We start from the raw sequence: 24,672 nt of genomic DNA, 5'->3' as shown, positions 1-24,672 counted from the left end.
GGGTGCTCTCCTGTGGAGACACGGGGGTCAGTGGGTGCTCTCCTGTAGAGACACGGGGGTCAGTGGGTGCTCTCCTGTAGAGACACGGGGGTCAGTGGGTGCTCTCCTGTGGAGATACGAGGGTCAGTGGCTGCTCTCCTGTGGAGACACGGGGGTCAGTGGGTGCTCTCCTGTGGAGACATGAGGGTCAGTGAGTGCTCTCCTGTAGAGACAAGAGGGTCAGTGAGTGCTCTCCTGTGGAGATACGAGGGTCAGTGGGTGCTCTCCTGTGGAGACACGAGGGTCAGTGGGTGCTTTCGTGTGGAGACACGGGGGTCAGTGAGTGCTCTCCTGTGGAGATACGAGGGTCAGTGGGTGCTCTCCTGTGGAGACACGGGGGTCAGTGGGTGCTCTCCTGTGGAGATACGAGGGTCAGTGGGTGCTCTCCTGTGGAGACACGGGGGTCAGTGGGTGCTCTCCTGTAGAGACACGGGGGTCAGTGGGTGCTCTCCTGTAGAGACACGGGGGTCAGTGGGTGCTCTCCTGTGGAGATACGAGGGTCAGTGGCTGCTCTCCTGTGGAGACACGGGGGTCAGTGGGTGCTCTCCTGTGGAGACATGAGGGTCAGTGAGTGCTCTCCTGTAGAGACAAGAGGGTCAGTGAGTGCTCTCCTGTGGAGATACGAGGGTCAGTGGGTGCTCTCCTGTGGAGACACGAGGGTCAGTGGGTGCTTTCGTGTGGAGACACGGGGGTCAGTGAGTGCTCTCCTGTGGAGATACGAGGGTCAGTGGGTGCTCTCCTGTGGAGACACGGGGGTCAGTGGGTGCTTTCGTGTGGAGACACGGGGGTTAGTGAGTGCTCTCCTGTGGAGACACGGGGGTCAGTGGGTGTTCTCCTGTCGAGACATGAGGGTCAGTGAGTGCTCTCCTGTGGAGACATGAGGGTCAGTGGTTGCTTTCCTGTGGAGACACGGGGGTCAGTGAGTGCTCTCCTGTGGAAATACTGGGGTCAGTGGGTGCTCTCCTGTGGAGACATGGGGGTCAGTGGGTGCTCTCCTGTGGAGACATGGGGGTCAGTGGGTGCTCTCCTGTGGAGACACGGGGGTCAGTGGGTGTTCTCCTGTCGAGACATGAGGGTCAGTGAGTGCTCTCCTGTGGAGACATGAGGGTCAGTGGTTGCTTTCCTGTGGAGACACGGGGGTCAGTGAGTGCTCTCCTGTGGAAATACTGGGGTCAGTGGGTGCTCTCCTGTGGAGACATGGGGGTCAGTGGGTGCTCTCCTGTGGAGACACGGGGGTCAGTGGGTGCTCTCCTGTGGAGACATATGGGGGTCAGTGGGTGCTCTCCTGTTGAGACATGAGGGTAAGTGAGTGCTCTCCTGTGGAAACACTGGGGTCATTGGGTGCTTTCCTGTGGAGACATGGGGGTCAGTGAGTGTTCTCCTGTGGAGACATGAGGGTCAGTGGTTGCTCTCCTGTGGCGACACGGGGATCAATGGTGGTGTTCTCCGCTGGTCTGGTTGTCTTTATAAACATCGCACTGACCTTGACTCATCCCACTGGACGCTCGCACTCATTCCTCGTGGTCAGAAAACTACTCAGACAACACCGGGTCAGTGAACCACACATTGGTGAGACTGACAACCACTGAGAAGAGATAGAGGCAAGACTAGGAAGCAGCTCCTCAGCTGAGATTATGTAGAATCCTTTCCCTTGTGCAGGTCTGTGATTCCTCGGCTGGGGGCATGGAGAATAATACACTTGTGACAGGAGCAAGGCCCTTTAATACCACTCAGTTCTTAATTCAGGGTATTGTCTCTTACAGGATTGGGTGGAGATGGCTGCTCTCTCATTGATTGCTAGTTCAACCCGACAGCATAGTTGTCCTCTAAACTATGTAGTCAGAGGGGCTGAGGGGATACACATTTACAGACAATAGGGCTCCGATCAGTCTGACATGAGACAGTGGCTAACCTCTTTTGAGTTAACAAACAAAATACCCATATGTCTGGCCTAATTAAGGACAGTTCACCCTCCACATAAGTGGCCAGACGCTGAGTTATCACAGTAGGCTGAGTAGATGCTCAGTAGACACCAGGTCATCTTTTTGAGCGTTTCGCCAGCATTTTAGCTTCAAAGACGCTAGTGGTGATCAAAAAATGTGCTCTGGAAACAATCAAACGAGAGACTGCTGTAAACCAAGCCCTCTAGTGTCTCCTTGTAGGGTGAAGACAACGCCGTGTGCTCCCTCACCACGAGGGGGACGTGACCGGATCGATAGAGCCATGATTACAAGGATGGGCCGTTCTATCAAAGGTCCGGGCAAGAAACGAGAGCAGGGATATAAATGGCAGCAGAAGGAGTTTTCACCGGTCTATAAAGGCCAAATAAATGAATGACCTCCTGGCGGGAAGGTTGTGGAGACATTTCTGGTTTTTATATCTCTATTCTCTGGGTGGAGGAGCCGTTTTCCGGGATCCAAGGTTAATGCCGTGATCCTGACAGATCGGCGTATGGTGTGAAGTCTGGCCGCGCCGGCTCTGCTCGTCCATCGCGCTCCTGGCACTCAACAATCACAATCCAGGCCAAGAGGCTCCATCTTGCCAAGTTGGCCGAGGGCAGCTGCCGTCCACAAGTATCTTCATGTGGAGCCAAAATGTAACCTCTGCACGTTCTCTCCGAGGAAGGAATGAGCATGGCGGAGAGCGGCTTCTTCAGGGGGGATCTGGTGCCCCCCGTGCGATATCAGCGGCATCACAGCATCAGATGTGACTGTACCCCAAACCTCAATGCCCAGTATTAATTCCTGCAAATCCCCAGTCTGATAATTCCACCATTAAAGGAGAGATATCCTGAGGGGAGGCCTGACCACACGAGCGTGCCGGACCCTCCACTGATAGACGAGGGTCCGGACAGCAGAAGTAAATGTACCGCCACCGACATGACGGTAAATACTGTGCATACAGCGAGATCATATCCTCTCCAGAGACAACGCCAGCTCCAAACATCTCACAAGACGTGTCCTACACTCAAGAACGTCCTCACCGCTCCGAGCATCAAAGAGCAACGATGCGTGAGGAGGTCAGCGAGAGCGAGGATGGGGAGCGAGGATGGGGAGCGACCAGGAGGAACGGAGTGAAGAGGGGCTCAGCACCCCCCCAATCAGGACTGCAGACCTAACTGTCCATAGAGGCAGTATTATAGGAGTTATATTCCTGCATATAGCGGGCAGTATTATAGTAGTTATAGTCTTGTACATAGGGACAGTATTATAGTAGTTATATTCTTGTATATAGTGGGCAGTATTATAGTAATTATATTCTTGTATATAGGAGCAGTATTATAGTAGTTATATTCTTGTACATAGGGGCAGTATTATAGCAGTTATATTCTTGTACATAGGGGCAGTATTATAGTAGTTATATTCTTGTACATAGGGGCAGTATTATAGTAGTTATATTCTTGTATATAGGAGCAGTATTATAGTAGTTATATTCTTGTATATAGGGGCAGTATTATAGTAGTTATAGTCTTGTACATAGGGACAGTATTATAGTAGTTATATTCTTGTATATAGTGGGCAGTATTATAGTAGTTATATTCTTGTACATAGGGGCAGTATTATAGTAGTTATATTCTTGTACATAGGGGGCAGTATTATAATAGTTATATTCTTGTATATAGGGGCAGTATTATAGTAGTTATATTCCTGCACATAGGGGCAGTATTATAGTAGTTATATTCTTGTACATAGAGGCAGTATTATAGGAGTTATATTCCTGCATATAGCGGGCAGTATTATAGTAGTTATATTCTTGTACATAGGGGGCAGTATTATAGTAGTTATATTCTTGTACATAGGGGGCAGTATTATAGTAGTTATATTCCTGTACATAGGGGGCAGTATTATAGTAGTTATATTCTTGTACATAGAGGGCAGTATTATAATAGTTATATTCTTGTACATAGGGGGCAGTATTATAATAGTTATATTCTTGTATATAGGAGCAGTATTATAGTAGTTATATTCCTGCACATAGGGGCAGTATTATAGTAGTTATATTCTTGTACATAGGGGCAGTATTATAGTAGTTATATTCTTGTACATAGGGGCAGTATTATAGTATTTATATTCTTGTACATAGGGGGCAGTATTATAGTAGTTATATTCTTGTACATAGGGGGCAGTATTATAGTAGTTATATTCTTGTATATAGGGGGCAGTATTATAGTAGTTATATTCTTGTACATAGGGGGCAGTATTATAGTAGTTATATTCTTGTATATAGGGGGCAGTATTATAGTAGTTATATTCTTGTACATAGGGGCAGTATTATAGTAGTTATATTCTTGTATATAGAGGCAGTATTATAGTAGTTATATTCTTGTACATAAGGGCAGTATTATAGCAGTTATATTCTTGTATATAGGGGGCAGTATTATAGTAGTTATATTTTTGTACATAGGGGCAGTATTATAGTAGTTATATTCTTGTACATAAGGGCAGTATTATAGCAGTTATATTCTTGTATATAGGGGGCAGTATTATAGTAGTTATATTCTTGTACATAGGAGGCAGTATTATAGTAGTTATATTCTTGTACATAGGAGCAGTATTATAGTAGTTATATTCTTGTACATAGCAGCAGTATTATAGTAGTTATATTCTTGTACATAGGAGGCAGTATTATAGTAGTTATATTCTTGTACATAGGGGCAGTATTATAGTAGTTATATTCTTGTACATAGGAGCAGTATTATAGTAGTTATATTCTTGTATATAGGGGCAGTATGATGGTAGTTATATTCTTGTATATAGGAGCAGTATTATAGTAGTTATATTCTTGTATATAGGGGCAGTATTATAGTAGTTATATTCTTGTATATAGGGGCAGTATTTTAGTAGTTATATTCTTGTACATAGGGGGCAGTATTATAGTAGCTATATTCTTGTATATAGGGGCAGTATTATAGTAGTTATATTCTTGTACATAGGAGCAGTATTATAGCAGTTATATTCTTGTATATAGGGGGCAGTATTATAGTAGTTATATTCTTGTATATAGGGGCAGTATGATAGTAGTTATATTCTTGTATATAGGAGCAGTATTATAGTAGTTATATTCTTGTATATAGGGGCAGTATTATAGTAGTTATATTCTTGTATATAGGGGCAGTATTATAGTAGTTCTATTTCTGTACATAGGGGGTAGTATTATAGTAAGGTGAGTAAGTCAAGGTGACGCTGACATGTTTTTGACTTTCTTGTTCTTTCTCTGTACTTTGATGTTGTGAATTTCATTCTGAGACTTTATTTTGCCTTTTAATCTTCGGATTCCTTTATTTTAGCCTTTCCTGTACTTGGTTGTATATAATGTATTTATGGGGACTTTTCAGGTTCACATTTCTAGGTTCCAGAAGACTTTTCACTTTTTATGTTGCCTTTTATTAATTGTCTTTCCTTCCCATTGATTGTCGTCAGTGCTCGTGTACCCTCGCACGTTGGGCTTTCTGCTGCCGTGTCGAGGTTACGTCTTTGCTCCCATGGCCGTGCCCTTGGTTTCGAGAGGCTGTACAGTCATGGCCAAAAGTTGTGAGAATGACCCCACAATGCTATTTTCACATGATCTGTGCCCTCTGGTTCTTAATTGTTTGTCTGTTGTTTACATCACATACAGAAATATAATTGCAATCATATTATGAGACCGGAAGCTTCTATTGACATTAGAATGAGTTACTGCAGCAAGTGAATATTTGCAGTGTTGCCCCTTCTTCTTCAGGACCTCTGCAATTCTCCCTGGCAGCTCTCAATCACCTTCTGGAGCAAATCCTGACTGATCGCTGTCCATTCTTGCATAAGCAATGCTTGCATTTTGCCAGAATTTGTTGGTTTTTCTTTGTCCACCCGTCTCTTGATGATTGCCCACAAGTTCTCAATGGGATTAAGATCTGGGGAGTTTCCAGGCCATGGACCCAAAATCTCTATGTTTTGTTCCATGAGCCATTTAGTGATCCCCTTTGCTTTATGGCACGGTGCTCCATCATGCTGGAAAAGGCATTGTTGGGCGCCTGCTCTTGGACAGTTGGGAGAAGTTGCTCTTGGAGGACATTCTGGTGCCATTCTTTATTCATGGCTGTGTTTTTAGGTCAGACTGTGAGTGGTGCGATTCCCTTGGCTGAGAAGCAGCCCCACACATGAATGGTTTCCGGATGCTTAACAGTTGCATGAGACAAGACTGGTGCTAGCGCTCACCTCTTCTCCTAATAAGCTGTTTCCAGATGTCCCAAACAATAGAAAAGGGGATTCATCTGAGACAATGACTTTACCCCAGTCCTCAGCAGTCCACTCCCTGTACCTTTTGCAGAATATCAGTCTGTCCCTGATGTTTTTCTGGAGAGAAGTGGCTTCTTTGCTGCCCTCCTTGAAACCAGGCCTTGCTCCAGCAGTCTTCGCCTCACAGTGCGTGCAGAAGCACTCACACCAGCCTGCTGCCATTGCTGCGCTAGCTCAGCACTGCTGGTAGTCCCATCCCGCAGCTGAAACAGGTTTAAGAAACGATCCTGGCATTTGCTGGTCCTTCTTGGGCGCCCTGGAGCCTTTTTGGCAACAATGGAAGCTCTCTCCTTGAAGTTCTTGATGATACGATAGATTGGTGACTGAGGTGCAATCTTTGTAGCTGCGATACTCTTCCCTGTTAGGCCATTTTTGTGCAGAGCAATGATGGCTGCACGTGTTTCTTTAGAGAGAACAATGGTTAACTGAAGAGAAACAATGATACCAAGCACCAGCCTCCTTTTTAAAGTATCCAGTGGTGTCATTCTTACCTAATCATGACTGATCGCCAGCCCTGTCCTCATCAACACCCACACCTGTGTTACTGGAACAATCACTAAAACAATGTTAGCTGCTCCTTTTAAGGCAGGAATGCAATGATGTTGAAATGTGTTTTGGGGGTTAAAGTTCATTTTCTTACCAATATTGACTTTGCAAGTAATTGCTGTTAAGCTGATCACTCTTTATGACATTCTGGAGTATATGCAAATTGCCATTAGAAAAACGTAAGCAGTAGACTTTGTAAAAATTAATATTTGTAGCATTCTCAAAACATTTGGCCATGACTGTACATTAAGAAATATTACATCAAGGAAGAGATGACCATGAAATGATTTCCTTTTTATGTTTTTACTTTAAGTTTAACAAAAATCTGCTGTTTGTGCTGATTCCCCGGCCTCGGTCGTGTTTTGTGGCACACATTCTCTTTGCTGTTGTGATGATTCTCCGTCTTCGGTCATGTTTTGTGGCACACATTCTCTTTGCTGTTGTGATGATTCTCCGTCTTCGGTCATGTTTTGTGGCACACATTCTCTTTGCTGTTGTGATGATTCTCCGTCTTCGGTCGTGTTTTGTGGCACATATTCTCTTTGCTGTTTGTGCTGATTCCCCGGCCTCGGTGTGTTTTGTGGCAGATATTCTCCTTGCTGTTTGTGATGATTTTCTGGCCTCCGTCGTGTTTTGTGGCACACATTCTCCTTGCTCTTTGTGATGATTCCCCGGCCTCGGTCGTGTTTTGTGGCACACGTTCTCCTTGCTGTTTGTGATGATTCCCCGGCCTCGGTCGTGTTTTGTGGCACACGTTCTCCTTGCTGTTTGTGCTGATTCCCCGGCCTCGGTCATGTTTTGTGGCACACATTCTCCTTGCTGTTTGTGCTGATTCCCCGGCCTCGGTCGTGTTTTGTGGCACATATTCTCCTTGCTGTTTGTGATGATTCCCAGGCTTCCATCGTGTTTTGTGGCACACATTCTCCTTGCTGTTTGTGCTGATTCCCCGGCCTCGGTCGTGTTTTGTGGCACATATTCTCCTTGCTGTTTGTGCTGATTCCCCAGCCTCGGTCGTGTTTTGTGGCACACATTCTCCTTGCTGTTTGTGCTGATTCCCCGGCCTCGGTCGTGTTTTGTGGCACACATTCTCCTTGCTGTTTGTGCTGATTCCCCGGCCTCGGTCGTGTTTTGTGGCACACATTCTCCTTGCTGTTTGTGCTGATTCCCCGGCCTCGGTCGTGTTTTGTGGCACACATTCTCCTTGCTGTTTGTGATGATTCCCCGTCTTCGGTCGTGTTTTGTGGCACACATTCTCCTTGCTGTTTGTGATGATTCCCCGTCTTCGGTCGTGTTTTGTGGCAGATATTCTCCTTGCTGTTTGTGATGATTCCCCGTCTTCGGTCGTGTTTTGTGGCAGATATTCTCCTTGCTGTTTGTGATGATTTTCTGGCCTCCGTCGTGTTTTGTGGCACACATTCTCCTTGCTGTTTGTGATGATTCCCAGGCCTCGGTCATGTTTTGTGGCACACGTTCTCCTTGCTGTTTGTGCTGATTCCCCGGCCTCGGTCGTGTTTTGTGGCACACATTCTCCTTGCTGTTTGTGATGATTCCCCGTCTTCGGTCGTGTTTTGTGGCAGATATTCTCCTTGCTGTTTGTGATGATTTTCTGGCCTCCGTCGTGTTTTGTGGCACACATTCTCCTTGCTGTTTGTGATGATTCCCCGTCTTCGGTCGTGTTTTGTGGCAGATATTCTCCTTGCTGTTTGTGATGATTTTCTGGCCTCCGTCGTGTTTTGTGGCACACATTCTCCTTGCTGTTTGTGATGATTCCCAGGCCTCGGTCATGTTTTGTGGCACACGTTCTCCTTGCTGTTTGTGCTGATTCCCCGGCCTCGGTCGTGTTTTGTGGCACACATTCTCCTTGCTGTTTGTGATGATTCCCCGTCTTCGGTCGTGTTTTGTGGCAGATATTCTCCTTGCTGTTTGTGATGATTTTCTGGCCTCCGTCGTGTTTTGTGGCACACGTTCTCCTTGCTGTTTGTGATGATTCCCCGGCCTCGGTCGTGTTTTGTGGCACACGTTCTCCTTGCTGTTTGTGATGATTCCCCGGCCTCGGTCATGTTTTGTGGCACACGTTCTCCTTGCTGTTTGTGATGATTTCCCGGCCTCGGTCGTGTTTTGTGGCACATATTCTCCTTGCTGTTTGTGATGATTCCCAGGCTTCCATCGTGTTTTGTGGCACACATTCTCCTTGCTGTTTGCGATGATTTCCCGTCTTCGGTCGTGTTTTGTGGCACACATTCTCCTTGCTGTTTGCGATGATTTCCCGTCTTCGGTCGTGTTTTGTGGCACACATTCTCCTTGCTGTTTGCGATGATTTCCCGTCTTCGGTCATGTTTTGTGGCACACATTCTTCTTGCTGTTTGTGATGATTCCCCGTCTTCGGTCGTGTTTTGTGGCACACATTCTTCTTGCTGTTTGTGATGATTCCCCGTCTTCGGTCGTGTTTTGTGGCACACATTGTCCTTGCTGTTTGCGATGATTCCCCGTCTTCGGTCGTGTTTTGTGGCACACATTCTCTTTGCTGTTTGTGATGATTCCCAGGCCTCGGTCATGTTTTGTGGCACACATTCTCCTTGCTGTTTGTGATGATTCCCAGGCCTCGGTCATGTTTTGTGGCACACGTTCTCCTTTCTGTTTGTGATGATTCCCTGGTCTCGGTCGTGTTTTGTGGCACACATACTCCGTGCTCTTTGTGATGATTCCCCGTCTTCAGTCGTGTTTTGTGGCACAAATTCTCCTTGCGGTTTGTGATGATTCCCATGCCTCGGTCATGTTTTGTGGCACACATTCTCTTTGCTGTTTGTAATGATTTTCAGCCTGAGTCGTGTTTTGAGGCACAAGTTCTCCTTGACATTCTGGTTATTTAATTGTGGAAGGTTTCTGCGTACATGAGATATAATATTCCTCGTATATAGCTGCCATTGAGCTCTGCCTCCGTTAGGCTCCATCTTCTTCCTATAGCCTCGAGTCTTCCTCACGGGTGGGAAAAGGCTTCAGGCATCAACACCAGGAGTATGTTCTTAATTTTTGTTATGAGTGTCCCTCTTACCTGGGGACTACCTTGGGTGACGAGTCCTTACCACTGACTTCTAGTTGTTGGATTATTGCACACAATCACTGATTGGTCTTCTTTTCTCTCGGCAGCCCCAGTAAGATGGCGGCATCGGATTGTTCGTTCATCATTGCTGCTATTTTGCTTCTAACATTCCTGGCCGATCGTGTTCACACCTGCCCGGCTGAGTGTCGCTGTTACAGTATGACGGTGGAGTGTGGGTCCAAGGGTCTGAAGAACATTCCAACCAACGTCCATCCCTCCACTCAGGTGGGCCACTCTCGCTTACTCCAAACCAATTGTTATTATCTCTGATAAGAATGTGGTGATGTGTTGGGCATCGTCTGTTGGGTTTATGGTGTTGGGTAGTTGGATAAGGCTGTTGTTCTCCGCACAAGTCAGATGACATTCCTCCTCGTGGCACTTGGCATGAAGTCCTTTTTTTCATCCATGTGTGAGCTCAGCCTGGTCTCCATGTCCCTCATCTCTGAGGTCACATCTACCATTATGAGGAAGACGTCTAAGTGATCTGCATGATAGATGCACAATCTCCAAGCAAGGTCCACCGGAAGGACAGTCCAGTAATGGCAGAGATCTAGATAGTATAATTCATTCTCACGGCACTGACGTATTCTGGTACAACATGAAGGTGAAGCAGCTCCTGCATCGGGGTGGATGGATACGTCAATGCTTTAGCACAGATGGAGGGTCATTATTTGGACTCTGAGGACCTCGCCGTGGATCTGTTCCAATGATAACGCGGCGTAGTTGAGCCGGCTGAGAGCAGACGTTGGTCAATATGGTTGGGGAGGGTTGTTGGATGGCGCATGGTCCTCGTAGACAGGAGCTTCTGCTGTCTCTATTTTAGTCTCAGGATGAATCTGAAGAAAATATTGTCCATGAATAATGAGCAGAGGAGGTTAATCAGCATCCATTGTTTAATGTGCTCCAGGAGAAGGTGGCTACCGGGAAGGTGACCTGTGCAGGGTGCAGAGCAGATGTGGAGGGTTGTAGGTCTTGATGTGAAGCCTTTTTCTACTCTTCTTTCTTTCTCTCGTCAGACCGTGTTCCTGCAGGATAATGCAATCTCTCAGATCCAGCAACAAGATCTGTCTCCGCTAACCGGCCTCCAGTATTTGTATATTCAGAATAATACCATCTCCGGCCTGGAACCCGGAGCCTTCAAAGCTCAGCAGCATCTGGTGGAGCTCGCGCTCAACGGGAATCGCATCCATCTCATCAACAGCAGCATCTTCAAAGGGCTGGAGCACCTGAGGGTCCTGTACCTGGCCGGGAACCAGATCACCAGACTGGTGGCCCACACGTTCTCCGACCTGCAGGTGCCGTACTATATCTCACACAGTCTACACACTGAGTCTTAGTTTTAGTGTATGAATGCGGCAGGGGTTAACGGCTCAGGGCTATTTAGGCCGGACACCTTGGCACATGGTAGCACGTTCTGCAGATGGGTCATCTCTGACTTCAATGTTGGACAGTAACTCCACCATCTATTGTAGACTATGTCTCATGACAATGTTTTATCTTTCTTTTTTATCGTTTTCAGAGACTTCAGGAGCTGCATTTACAGGAGAATGACATTGAGCTCCTCCAGGAGCAGGCCTTCTCGGGACTGTCCTCACTCGCTCTGCTCGACCTCAGCAAAAACAATCTGCGCACCATAAGCCGCGCAGCTCTGCGGCCGCTGATCAGCCTCCAGGTGCTGCGACTGACAGGTACTGGGACCCCCGTGATCCCCCCGGGCAGTACATTCATCCCATGTGCATACTATCCAGTCCTTACTGAATGCTTCATTCTTGGGGCAAGATCTGATGTTCTGGATCTTCCATGATCTGGGACTGTGTAGAGATAAATACTTTGAGGCCACATCGCTCATCCTAAGCATCCGCCAGGAATAGACCAGAGGAAATCTAGAGCCCATTGCTTGTACCATCTTCTATCACATTATTCGTGAAGCACCATTTCTGTAGACCACCGGGCAACACCATCCCAATCCTCGAGATCAAATGCAGGAAAAATATTAATCTTTGCTAAAATATTAAATTCCAAAGTAGAAGATGCCATTATTACTACGTAGGAAGTGACCTCTACGGCAAGTGCATCAGGTGGTGGGTGCAACGTCCATATTTCACACTAAATCCTTCCAGGCGATGGTCCGCTGATAGACAGGTAATTAGGAGGACTCTATCCTGATAGGAAGTAACAATACATTTCTCTCTTTTCAGAAAACCCATGGAGATGTGACTGTGCCCTTCATTGGCTCCGGGCGTGGATGAAAGAAGAAGGCAAACGTCTTCTAACCTCTTTCGACAAGAAACTCATCTGCTCTGAACCTCCGAGATTGTCCCACCAGAGTCTTCTTGACATCTCCGGTAACAGCCTCATCTGTATTCCTCCGGTAGTCCTTGTAGACCCCATGGAGATCACAGCTCGTCTAGGAGAAGAACTTCGAGTGTCCTGTCGAGCTACAGGATATCCTCAGCCGCTGGTTACTTGGAGGAAAGTCGCCCACGCTCGCACAAGTCCACCCAAAAGTAATCTAAGGTCCACCAGCAGCAGGATCTTCGAGCTGAGTGAGAGAAGCGTGGGGGAGCAGTTTGACTCCGATATGGGAAGCGGGATGCTCTTACTGAATAATATCACCATGTCTCATGCTGGGAAGTATGAGTGTGTGGCCTCTAATCCTGGGGGAACGGCTAAGGTCTTGTTTCACTTGACCGTCAACCTGTCCAACCAGCAGTCCCGCTCGTACACGTCTGTGGACATCAGCCAGGAGCCTCTCTATGACATGGAGAGCATGGAGTTCACCGCGCTTAGCATGGCCACTCAGACGGCCATCGCCATTGGCATCTCCTTGTTGGCGCTGACCGCCATGCTTCTGATCGTCATGATCTACAGAAAGCACCACAAGAGAAAAAAGGCCAAAAAAGAGGAGAACATCCTGTACGTCAATGACTATTCTGACGGGCCGACCACTTTCGCCCAACTGGAAGAGTACAGGGACGAACGTGGACACGAGATGTTTGTCATAGACAGAAACAAGGCTCATTTCCCGACCTACAAGGACCCGGAAGGGATGAGCAGCTTCACGGGTCTGACGGAGCTGACCGACGATCTGCAGGACCAGGAGACTCAGACGCTGGAGGAAGAGGCCGAGCGGCAGATCAATGACATTTTCTTGAACCAGGGCTTTCTGTTCCAGCAGCAGATCGCCTATGAGATACATTGTTAGGCGCGTCTACACGGACAGATATCTGACCAACCGAAATTGGTTGTGTAAATGGCCAGTTACTCCAATGGAAATCTGCCAGACGTCTGGTGTGACATGCGTGACGTCTGCCCATCACAGCCCACAGCGTCTCGGTACGGAGATTATCCTTCACAGATCAGACTCGGACCCCTCCTAACAGAACAATATGGGTGGAGTAAAGGACCGGCTCCGGCCACGTTCATCACCCGGGTCAGCCCGATATCTGAGAGCGTAAACCCGGAATTAAAGGACAGTCCATTGGTCGTAATTGTGACGTGCAGGGCTGGGGGGAGGGTTGAAAAAGGGGGAAAAAAACGCTGCAAATTTTAATATTGCTTCTATTTTATACAGACGTTGAGAATCTGTTGTGCGGCTGCGGAGCCCCGGATCTCTTGTGTTCTCCTGACAGACAGTCACCAGACACGGATCTGCCCCCCGCGCCCGGCTGTCACCGGCAGCATTTTAATGCCGATGTCTGACACTTCCAGGAGACACGAGGCCGGGGCGGCGGATCTGCTGTCATCGGACCCCTTCACACGGACGGCTGGTAATGTCCCTCGTCAACGAGCCGCCGCACAGATCTGCGCGTTAACAGCTCCTGACGGACAGGAGACGGGACCGCCGCGCCGCCGGGTGACAAATCCTTCTGTCACTTCACAATGTCGCATTTTTCTTGCATTGACTCTGGATGATAAGAAGCTCTCAGCTCCTGCAAATCGGAGGAGACGAGTCCTCGGAGCGGCCGCCAGATAAAGAGCTCATCCCGGCGGCTGCCGATAACCCGCAATCGCCCCAGAAGCGCTGCCAATTTCTAATAAACTTTGTATTTCACTCCCTTAGTATTTCAAGATCTCCGCTTCATGTCAGCGAACGGAAACATTCACATTTATGGTAGAAAATTATCTTGTATCTTCAGGATGAGGAGAGGATTCCGAGGGTCTTATAAGAGTCATTGCTCCAGTCAATGTGAGTGGGAGAGCCACGTGCTGGGCCTGATCCTGGCGCCCCCGCTGAGCCTGTTCATGGCGCCCCCGCTGAGCCCGTTCGTGGAGCCCCCGCTGAGCCGGTTTCTGGCGCCCCCGCTGAGCCTGTTTCTGGCGCCCCCACTGAGCCCGTTCCTGGCACGCCCTCTGAGCCCGTTCCTGTAGCCCCCCGCTGAGCCCGTTCCTGGAGCCCCCGCTGAGCCCGTTCGTCGCACTCCCGCTGAGCCCGCTCCTGGCGCCCTCGCTGAGCCCGCTCCTGGCACCTCCACTGAGCCCGTTCCTGGCGCCCCCGCTGAGCCCGTTCCTGGCGCCCCCGCTGAGCCCGTTCCTGGCGCCCCCGCTGAGACCCTTCCTGGCGCCCCCGCTGAGACCCTTCCTGGCGCCCCCGCTGAGCTCGTTCCTGGCGCCCCCGCTGAGCTCGTTCCTGGCGCCCCCGCTGAGACCCTTCCTGGCTCTCCCTCTGAGCCCGTTCCTGGCGCCCCCGATGAGACCCTTCCTGGCGCCCCCACTGAGCCTGTTCCTGGCGCCCCCGCTAAGCCCGTTTCTGTCGCCCTCACTGAGCTCGTTACTGGTTCCCCCGCTGAGCCCGTTCCTGGCGCCCCCGATGAGCCCGTTCCTGGCGCCCCCGCTGAGCCCGTTCCTGGTTCCCCCGCTGATCCCGTTCCTGGTTCCCCCGCTGAGCCCGTTCCTGGCGACCCTGCTGAGCCCGTTCCTGGCGCCCCCGCTGAGCTCGTTCCTGGATCCCCCGCTGAGCTCGTTCCTGGATCCCCCGCTGAACCCGTTCCTGTAGTCCCCCCGCTGAACCCGTTCTTGGCTCCCCCGCTGAGCCCTTTCCTGGCGCCCCCGCTGAGCCCGTTCCTGGCGACCCCGTGGTCCAGGCCCTTGACATCAGAGTTTTTTTCCTATGGACCGGAGGGTTTCGCCCTGCACTCGTTCTTCTCAGAGAACTGCGGGTTTCTTGCAATGGATCGGTGTCATCTCTGAGTGAAGTATCAGCAGCACTGAGCTCTCCTGCGCTGATACATTGTAACAAACTATCAGAGCAGGTAAAAGCTTCTCAGTCCAGACTGTGTGGACAGGGTTCAGTAGCTCTGAAGCGTTTGATCGGTGCCGACTCCGGATTTGGGGTGTTCTCCTGTCTGGGACATTTGCTAAGAAAGTCTCTGACCCCCTCCTCGAAATGATTGTAGGACGCCGAGCACGCAAGGGTTAAGTGCAGTCACCCAGCAATAAGACAAGCCGGTAATAATCCGCGCCTTCCTATATTCTCAGCTGTAGCCATGGAAACAGAATCCCGAGTATCCGCACAGGATCCTGTATACACCGGAGCTGCACTCAGGTCTATCATACCGGTCACCAGGCGTCCACAAAGGGTTAACAGCATCTGAGAATTCCGGAATCACAGAGGAACGTCGGATACTGCCCCGCACTAATACACACCGGAGTGTCAGATACTGCCCTGCACTAATACACACCGGAGCGTCAGATACTGCCCTGCACTAATACACACCGGAGCGTCAGATACTGCCCTGCACTAATACACACCGGAGCGTCAGATACTGCCCCGCACTAATACACACCGGAGTGTCATATACTGCCCTGCACTAATACACACGGGAGCATCAGATACTGCCCTGCACTAATACACACGGGAGCGTCAGATACTGCCCTGCACTAATACACACGGGAGCGTCAGATACTGCCCCGCACTAATACACACCGGAGTGTCAGATACTGCCCTGCACTAATACACACCGGAGCGTCAGATACTGCCCTGCACTAATACACACCGGAGCGTCAGATACTGCCCTGCACTAATACACACGGGAGCGTCAGATGCTGCCCCGCACTAATACACACCGGAGTGTCAGATACTGCCCCGCACTAATACACACGGGAGCGTCAGATACTGCCCCACACTAATACACACCGGAGCGTCAGATACAGGCCCCGCACTAATACACACCGGAGCGTCAGATACTGCCCCACACTAATACACACCGGAGCGTCAGATACTGCCCCGCACTAATACACACCGGAGTGTCAGATACTGCCCTGCACTAATACACACCGGAGCGTCAGATACTGCCCTGCACTAATACACACCGGAGCGTCAGATACTGCCCTGCACTAATACACACCGGAGCGTCAGATACTGCCCCGCACTAATACACACGGGAGCGTCAGATACTGCCCCGCACTAATACACACCGGAGTGTCATATACTGCCCCGCACTAATACACACGGGAGCATCAGATACTGCCCTGCACTAATACACACGGGAGCGTCAGATACTGCCCTGCACTAATACACACGGGAGCGTCAGATACTGCCCCGCACTAATACACACCGGAGTGTCAGATACTGCCCTGCACTAATACACACCGGAGCGTCAGATACTGCCCTGCACTAATACACACGGGAGCGTCAGATACTGCCCGGCACTAATACACACCGGAGCGTCAGATACTGCCCTGCACTAATACACACAGGAGCGTCAGATACTGCCCTGCACTAATACACAGCGGAGCGTCAGATACTGCCCCGCACTAATACACACCGGAGCGTCAGATACTACCCCGCACTAATACACACCGGAGCGTCAGATACTGCCCGGAACTAATACACACCGGAGCGTCAGATACTGCCCCGCACTAATACACACCGGAGCGTCAGATACTGCCCGGCACTAATAACACACCGGAGCGTCAGATACTGCCCCGCACTAATACACACCGGAGCGTCCGATACTGCCCGGCACTAATACACACCGGAGCGTCAGATACTGCCCGCACTAATACACACGGAGCGTCAGATGCTGCCCCGCACTAATACACACCGGAGCGTCAGATGCTGCCCCGCACTAATACACACCGGAGCGTCAGATGCTGCCCCGCACTAATACACACCGGAGTGTCAGATACTGCCCCGCACTAATACACATGGAGTGTCAGATACTGCCCCGCACTAATACACACCGGAGCGTCAGATACTGCCCCGCACTTAATACACACCGGAGTGTCAGATACTGCCCGCACTAATACACACCGGAGCGTCAGATAGCTGCCCGGCACTAATACACACCGGAGCGTCAGATGCTGCCCCCTCACTAATACACACCGGAGTGTCAGATACTGCCCCGCACTAATACACAACCGGAGCGTCAGATGCTGCCCCGCACTAATACACACCGGAGCGTCAGATAGGGGCCCGGCACTAATACACACCGGAGCGTCAGATACAGGCCCCGCACTAATACACACCGGAGCGCCAGATACTGCCCGGCACTAATACACACCGGAGCGTCAGATACAGGCCCGGCACTAATACACACCGGAGCGTCAGATACTGCCCGCACTAATACACACGGGAGCGTAGATACTGCCCGGCACTAATACACACCGGAGCGTCAGATACACGGCCCGGCACTAATACACACGGGAGCGTCAGATACTGCCCGGCACTAATACACACTGGAGCGTCAGATACAGGCCCGGCACTAATACACACCGGAGCGTCAGATACTGCCCCGCACTAATACACACGGGAGCGTCAGATACTGCCCGGCACTAATACACACCTGGAGCGTCAGATACTGCCCCGCACTAATACACACGGGAGCGTCAGATACTGCCCGGCACTAATACACACCGAGCGTCAGATACAGGCCCGGCACTAATACACACCGGAGCGTCAGATACTGCCCCCGCACTAATAACACACGAGAGCGTCAGATACTGCCCGGCACTAATACACACCGAGCGTCAGATAATGCCCCGACTAATACACACGGGAGCGTCAGATACTGCCCCGCACTAATACACACCGGAGCGTCAGATACTGCCCTGGCACTAATAACACACCGGAGCGTCAGATAGTGCCCGGCACTAATACACACCGGAGCGTCAGATACAGGCCCCGCATAATACACACGGGAGCGTCAGATACAGGCCCCGCACTAATACACACGGAGCGTCAGATACTGCCCGCACTAATACACACGAGAGCGTCAGATACTGCCGGCACTAATACACACCGGAGCACCATATACTGCCCCGCACTAATACACACCGGAGCGTGAGATACTGCCCCACACTAATACACACAGGAGCGTCAGATACTGCCCTGCACTAATACACACCGGAGCGTCAGATACTGCCCTGCACTAAATACACACCGGGAGCGTCAGATACTGCCCCGCACTAATACACACCGGAGCGTGAGATAGTGCCCCGCACTAATTACACACCGGAGCGTCAGATACTGCCCCGCACTAATACACACTGGAGCGTGAGATACTGTCCCCGCACTAATACACACCGAGCGTGAGATATGCCCCGCACTAATACACACCGGAGCGTGAGATACTGCCCCGCATTAATACACACGGAGCGTCAGATACTGCCCTGCACTAATAAACACAGGAGCGTCAGATACTGCCCCGCACTAATACACACAGGAGCGTGAGATACTGCCCCGCACTAATACACACCGGAGCGTCAGATACTGCCCCGCACTAATAAACACAGGAGCGTCAGATACTGCCCCGCACTAATACACACCGGAGCGTGAGATACTGCCCCGCACTATACACACCGGAGCGTCAGATACTGCCCCGCAATAATACACACCGGAGCGTCAGATACTGCCCTGCACTAACTACACACCGGAGCGTGAGATACATGCCCCGCACTAATACACACGGGAGCGTCAGATACAGATTCCGCACTAATACACACCGAGAGCGTCAGATACTGCCCAGCACTAATACACACGGGAGTGTCAGATACTGCCCCGCACTATATACACACGGAGCGTCAGATACTGCCCCGCACTAATACACACGGGAGCGTCAGATACTGCTTCGCACTAATACACACCGGAGCGTCAGATAGTGCCCCGCACTAATACACACGGGAGCGTCGGATACTCGCCCCACACTAATACACACGGGAGCGTCAGATACTGCCCTGCACTAATACACACGGGAGAGTCAGATACTACCCCACATTAATACACACGGGAGAGTCAGATACTGCCTCGCACTAATACACACCGGAGCGTCAGATATTGCTCGGCACTAATACACACCGGAGCGTCAGATACAGGTTCCGCACTAATACACACGGGAACGTCAGATACCTGCCCCGTACTAATACACACGAGAGCGTCAGATACAGGCCCCGCACTAATACACACGGGAGCGCCAGATACTGCCCCGTACTAATACACACGAGAGCGTCAGATACAGGCCCCGCACTAATACACACGGGAGCGTCAGATACTGCCCCGTACTAATACACACGAGAGCGTCAGATACAGGCCCCGCACTAATACACACGGGAGCGTCAGATACTGCCCCGTACTAATACACACGGGAGCGTCAGATACAGGTTCCGCACTAATACACACGGGAACGTCAGATACTGCCCCGCACTAATACACACGGAGCGTCAGATAGTGCCCCACACTAATACACACCGGAGCGTTAGATACTGCCCCACACTAATGCACACGGGAGCGTCACATACGTGCCCCGCACTAATACACACGGACCGTCAGATACTACCCCACACTAATACACACGGGAGCATCAGATACTGCCCGCACTAATGCACACGGGAGCGTCAGATACTGCCCCGCACTAATACAACACGGGAGCGTCAGATACTGCCCCGCATTAATACACACGGGAGCGTCAGATACTGTCCGCACTAGTACACACGGGAGCGTCAGATACTGCCCCGAACTAATACACACGGAGCGTCAGATACTGCCCCGCGCTAATACACATGGGAGCGTCAGATACTGCCCCGCACTAATACACACGGGAGCGTCAGATACTGCCCCGCACTAATACACACCGGAGCGTCAGATACTGCCCGGCACTAATATACACGGGAGCGTCAGATACCTGCCCTGCACTAATACACACGGGGAGCGTCGGATACTGCCCCGCACTAATACACACGGGAGCGTCGGATACTGCCCCGCACTAATACACACGGGAGCGTCGGATACTGCCCCGCACTAATACACATCGGAGCGTCAGATACAGTCCTGCACTAATACACGGGAGCGTCAGATACTGCCCCGCACTAATACACACGGGAGTGTCAGATACTGCCTCGCCCTAATACACTCGGGAGCGTCAGATACTGCCCCGCACTAATACACACGGGAGTGTCAGATACTGCCCGGCACTAATACACACGGGGAGTGTCAGATACTGCCCTGCACTAATACACACCACACGGGTGCGTCAGATACTGCCCCGCACTAATACACCTGGGAGCGTCAGATACTGCCCGGCACTAATACACACGGGAGCGTCAGATACGTACCCCGCAGTAATACACCACGGGAGCGTCAGATACTGCCCGGCACTAATACACACCGGAGCGTCAGATACTGCCCGGCACTAATACACACGAGAGCGTCGGATACAGGCCCCGCACTAATACACACGGGAGCGTCAGATACTGCCTCCGCACTAATACACACGGGAGCGTCAGATACTGCCCCGCATTAATACACACGGGAGCGTCAGATACTGCCCGGCACGAATACACACAGGAGCGTCAGATACTGCCGCGCACTAATACACACGGGAGCGTCAGATACTGCCCCGAACTAATACACACCGGAGCATCAGATACAGGCCCCGCACTAATACACACGGGAAGCGTCAGATACTGCCCCGCACTAATTCACACGGGAGCGTCAGATACTGCCCGGCACTAATACAACACGGGAGCGTCAGATACTGCCCGGCACTAATACACACGGAGTGTCAGATACTGCCTCCGCACTAATACACACGGGAGTGTCAGATACTGCCCGGCACTAATATACACGGAGCGTCAGATACTGCCCTGCACTAATACACACGGAGCGTCAGATACTGCCTCGCACTAATACACAGGGGAGTGTCAGATACTGCCTCGCACTAATACACTCGTGAGCGTCAGATACTGCCCCGCACTAATACACACGGGAGTGTCAGATACTGCCCGGCACTAATATCTACACGGGAGCGTCAGATACTGCCCTGCACTAATACACACGGGAGCGTCAGATACTGCCTCGCACTAATACACAGGGGAGTGTCAGATACTGCTCTCGCACTAATACACTCGTGAGCGTCAGATACTGCCCCGCACTAATACACAGGGAGTGTCAGATACTGCCTCGCACTAATACACTCGTGAGCGTCAGATACTGCCCCGCACTAATACACACGGGAGTGTCAGATACTGCCCGGCACTAATATACACAGGAGCGTCAGAGATACTGCCCTGCACTAATACACACCGAGAGCGTCGGATACTGCCCCGCACTAATACACACCGGAGCGTCAGATACTGCCCCGCACTAATACACACGGGAGTGTCAGATACTGCCCCCCCACTAATACACCTGGGAGCGTCAGATACTGCCCGGCACTAATACACACGGGAGCGTCAGATACGTACCCCGCAGTAATACACACCGGAGCGTCAGATACTGCCCGGCACTAATACACACGAGAACGTTGGATACAGGCCCTGCACTAATACACACGGGAGCGTCAGATACTACCCCGCACTAATACCCACGGGAGCGTCAGATACAAGTCCACACTAATACTTATGGGAGCGTCGGATACAGGCCCCGCACTAATACACACGTGAACGTTGGATACAGGCCCGCACTAATACACACGAGAGCGTCAGATACAGGTTCCGCACTAATACACACTGAAGCGTCAGATACAGGTTCCGCACTAATACACACCGGAGCGTCAGATACAGGCCCCGCACTAATACACACCGGAGCGTCAGATACAGTTTCCGCACTAATACACACGGGAGCATCAGATTACTGCCCCGCACTAATACACACCGGAGCGTCAGATACAGGCCCCGCACTAATACACACCGGAGCGTCAGATACAGGCCCCGCACTAATACACACGTGAACGTTGGATACAGGCCCCGCACTAATACACACGAGAGCGTCAGATACAGGTTTCCGCACTAATACACACCGGAGCGTCAGATACAGGCCCCGCACTAATACACACCGGAGCGTCAGATACAGTTTCCGCACTAATACACACGGGAGCGTCAGATACTGCCCCGCACTAATACACATCGAGCGTCAGATACAGGTCCTGCACTAATACACGGGAGCGTCAGATACTGCCCCGCACTAATACACACCGGAGCGTCAGATACAGGTTCCGCCCTAATACACACGGGAGCGTCAGATACAGGTTCCGCACTAATACACACCGGAGCGTCAGATACAGGCCCCGCACTAATACACACCAGAGCGTCAGATACAGTTTCCGCACTAATACACACGGGAGCGTCAGATACAGGTTCCGCACTAATACACACCGGAGCGTCAGATACAGGCCCCGCACTAATACACACTGTGAACGTTGGATACAGGCCCTGCACTAATACTTACGGGAGCGTCGGATACAGGCTACGCACTAATACACACCGGAGCGTCAGATACAGGTTTTGCACGAATACACACGGGAGCGTCAGATACAGGTTCCGCACTAATACACACCGGAGCGTCAGATACAGGCCCCGCACTAATACACACCGGAGCGCCAGATACAGGTTCCGCATTAATACACACGGGAGCGTCATATACAGGTTCCGCACTAATACACACCGGAGCGTCAGATACATGACTGATGGACTAGTGAATTGCGCTCCTGGTAACCTAATAAATAAGACACCTCACACTGCGTGACATGGATTAAAATTTTGGCCACAGCAGCCCTTTATTTTTTATAAGAAAAAACATCAACAAGAAAAAACAAGATTATCGGCCCAGAGATGTGGTTGTTATAAATCCCAGCCCCATATCCCCCTCCGCCGTGTACACCTAGCTCAAGGGGGAATCTGGGTATACCCCTTGATCATTTTCCTTGTGTCCGCTGAGCTCCTCCCCAGGGACCCATCTATTCCACTGTCCACTGAGCTCCTCCCCAGGGACCCATATTCCACTGTCGCTGAGCTCTGGCCCAGGGACCCCATTAAAAACATAATTCTCCAACCAACAAAGAGGGGGTTTAAACAACCACATCCCGCCGCCAAATGCTGCTGTAACATACAATATTAAAAAGTTAATACAATATTAATATGTTGATATGACATTGTCAATTTGGATACATTACTGATAACAATTGATACAATACTAATAATGTTGATAAAATACCGATGATGTTGAATACTTTATTATTATTATTATTATTATTATTTATTATTATAGCGCCATTTATTCCATGGCGCTTTACAAGTGAAAGAGGGTATACGTACAACAATCATTAACGGTACGAATACCAAAACATTGTTAGATATTGACAGTGTTGCAAAGTCCTGATATTGATACATTTTCCTTTATTGTAGGGAGGGTGGGTGGGACAACTGCTGGTTCAGTCTTTGAGTCCAGGACAAAGGAATGACACCTTAACATGGGACCTATCTCTTATATGGCCCCTGCCCCCCCCGTCTCTCCTCCTGCTCACTCACCCCCCCCCCACCGCATTCCTTAGGTAAAACCCCCATCCCTTACTCCTTAACCCTTTCCTGGATCTATCACTGCCTCAGTCATGTACGTTACGGCTATCTGCCTTCACTCTGCTTGACTGATGGACTAGTGAATTGCGCTCCTGGTAACCTGATAAATAAGACACCACACACTGCGTGACATGGATTAAAATTTTGGCCACAGCAGCCTTTATTTTTTATAAGAAAAAACATCAACAAGAAAAAACAAGATTATTGGCCCAGAGATGTGGTTGTTATAAATCCCCAGCCCCATATCCCCCTCCGCCGTGTACACCTAGCTCAAGGGGGAATCTGGGTATACCCCTTGATCATTTTCCTTGTGTCCGCTGAGCTCCTCCCCAGGGACCCATCTATTCCACTGTCCACTGAGCTCCTCCCCAGGGACCCATATTCCACTGTCCGCTGAGCTCTGGCCCAGGGACCCCATTAAAAACATAATTCTCCAACCAACAAAGAGGGGGTTTAAACAACCACATCCCGCCAAGACTCGCTCTTGTGACACCTTACAAGAGTGAGTTCCTCCACAACTTAATGGCTCGTTCTACTCCTTCTTGTATTCCCAACATCCATATATCAATGCCAATGTCATTAAGATGTACCTTATCATCTCTCCAAAAATGTTCCTTTGTATTTTCAAGCATCTGGTGACGTATGGCCACCCCTCCATTTTCCAACACAAATTTTGTTATTTTTTTATTAACCTTTATCCTTGTATTATTGATGCGAGCCACTGATCGCGCTGTTCTCCACATTTGTCTAGCTACTATATCCGACCAGACCACCACTGTTTCTGGTAAGACCTCCATAAATTCAACATATCGAGCTTTATGTTCCTAACTAAATGTCTTGATGTTCTTATTGCTAAATCATTACCACCTAAATGGATAAGTAAGACGTCCGGGGGGCGGTAGAACTCCACATGATACTGGATTT

The 24,672-nt window shown here is 50.3% G+C and overlaps 1 protein-coding gene across 4 annotated transcripts in view; it reads left to right on the top strand.

Annotated features, from left to right (window-relative positions):
* Positions 1-14,022, top strand: part of LRRC24 (leucine rich repeat containing 24) — a 148,367-nt gene extending 134,345 nt beyond the window's left edge. For all 4 annotated transcript variants that reach the window (XM_075332433.1, XM_075332432.1, XM_075332434.1 and 1 more), the window contains 4 exons: positions 10,005-10,182; positions 10,974-11,252; positions 11,477-11,645; positions 12,156-14,022. In XM_075332433.1, the coding sequence (XP_075188548.1) occupies positions 10,015-10,182; positions 10,974-11,252; positions 11,477-11,645; positions 12,156-13,162 (1,623 nt within the window). In that variant the 5' untranslated portion in view covers positions 10,005-10,014 and the 3' untranslated portion in view covers positions 13,163-14,022. The remainder of the gene's footprint in view (positions 1-10,004; positions 10,183-10,973; positions 11,253-11,476; positions 11,646-12,155) is intronic.
* The last annotated feature ends 10,650 nt before the right edge of the window (positions 14,023-24,672 follow it).

This window comes from Anomaloglossus baeobatrachus, unplaced genomic scaffold (genome assembly GCF_048569485.1).
Source record: "Anomaloglossus baeobatrachus isolate aAnoBae1 unplaced genomic scaffold, aAnoBae1.hap1 Scaffold_328, whole genome shotgun sequence".
Taxonomy (NCBI): Eukaryota; Metazoa; Chordata; class Amphibia; order Anura; family Aromobatidae; genus Anomaloglossus; species Anomaloglossus baeobatrachus.
Note: the sequence above shows the minus strand (reverse complement) of the source record. Positions and strands in the feature narration are given on the sequence as shown.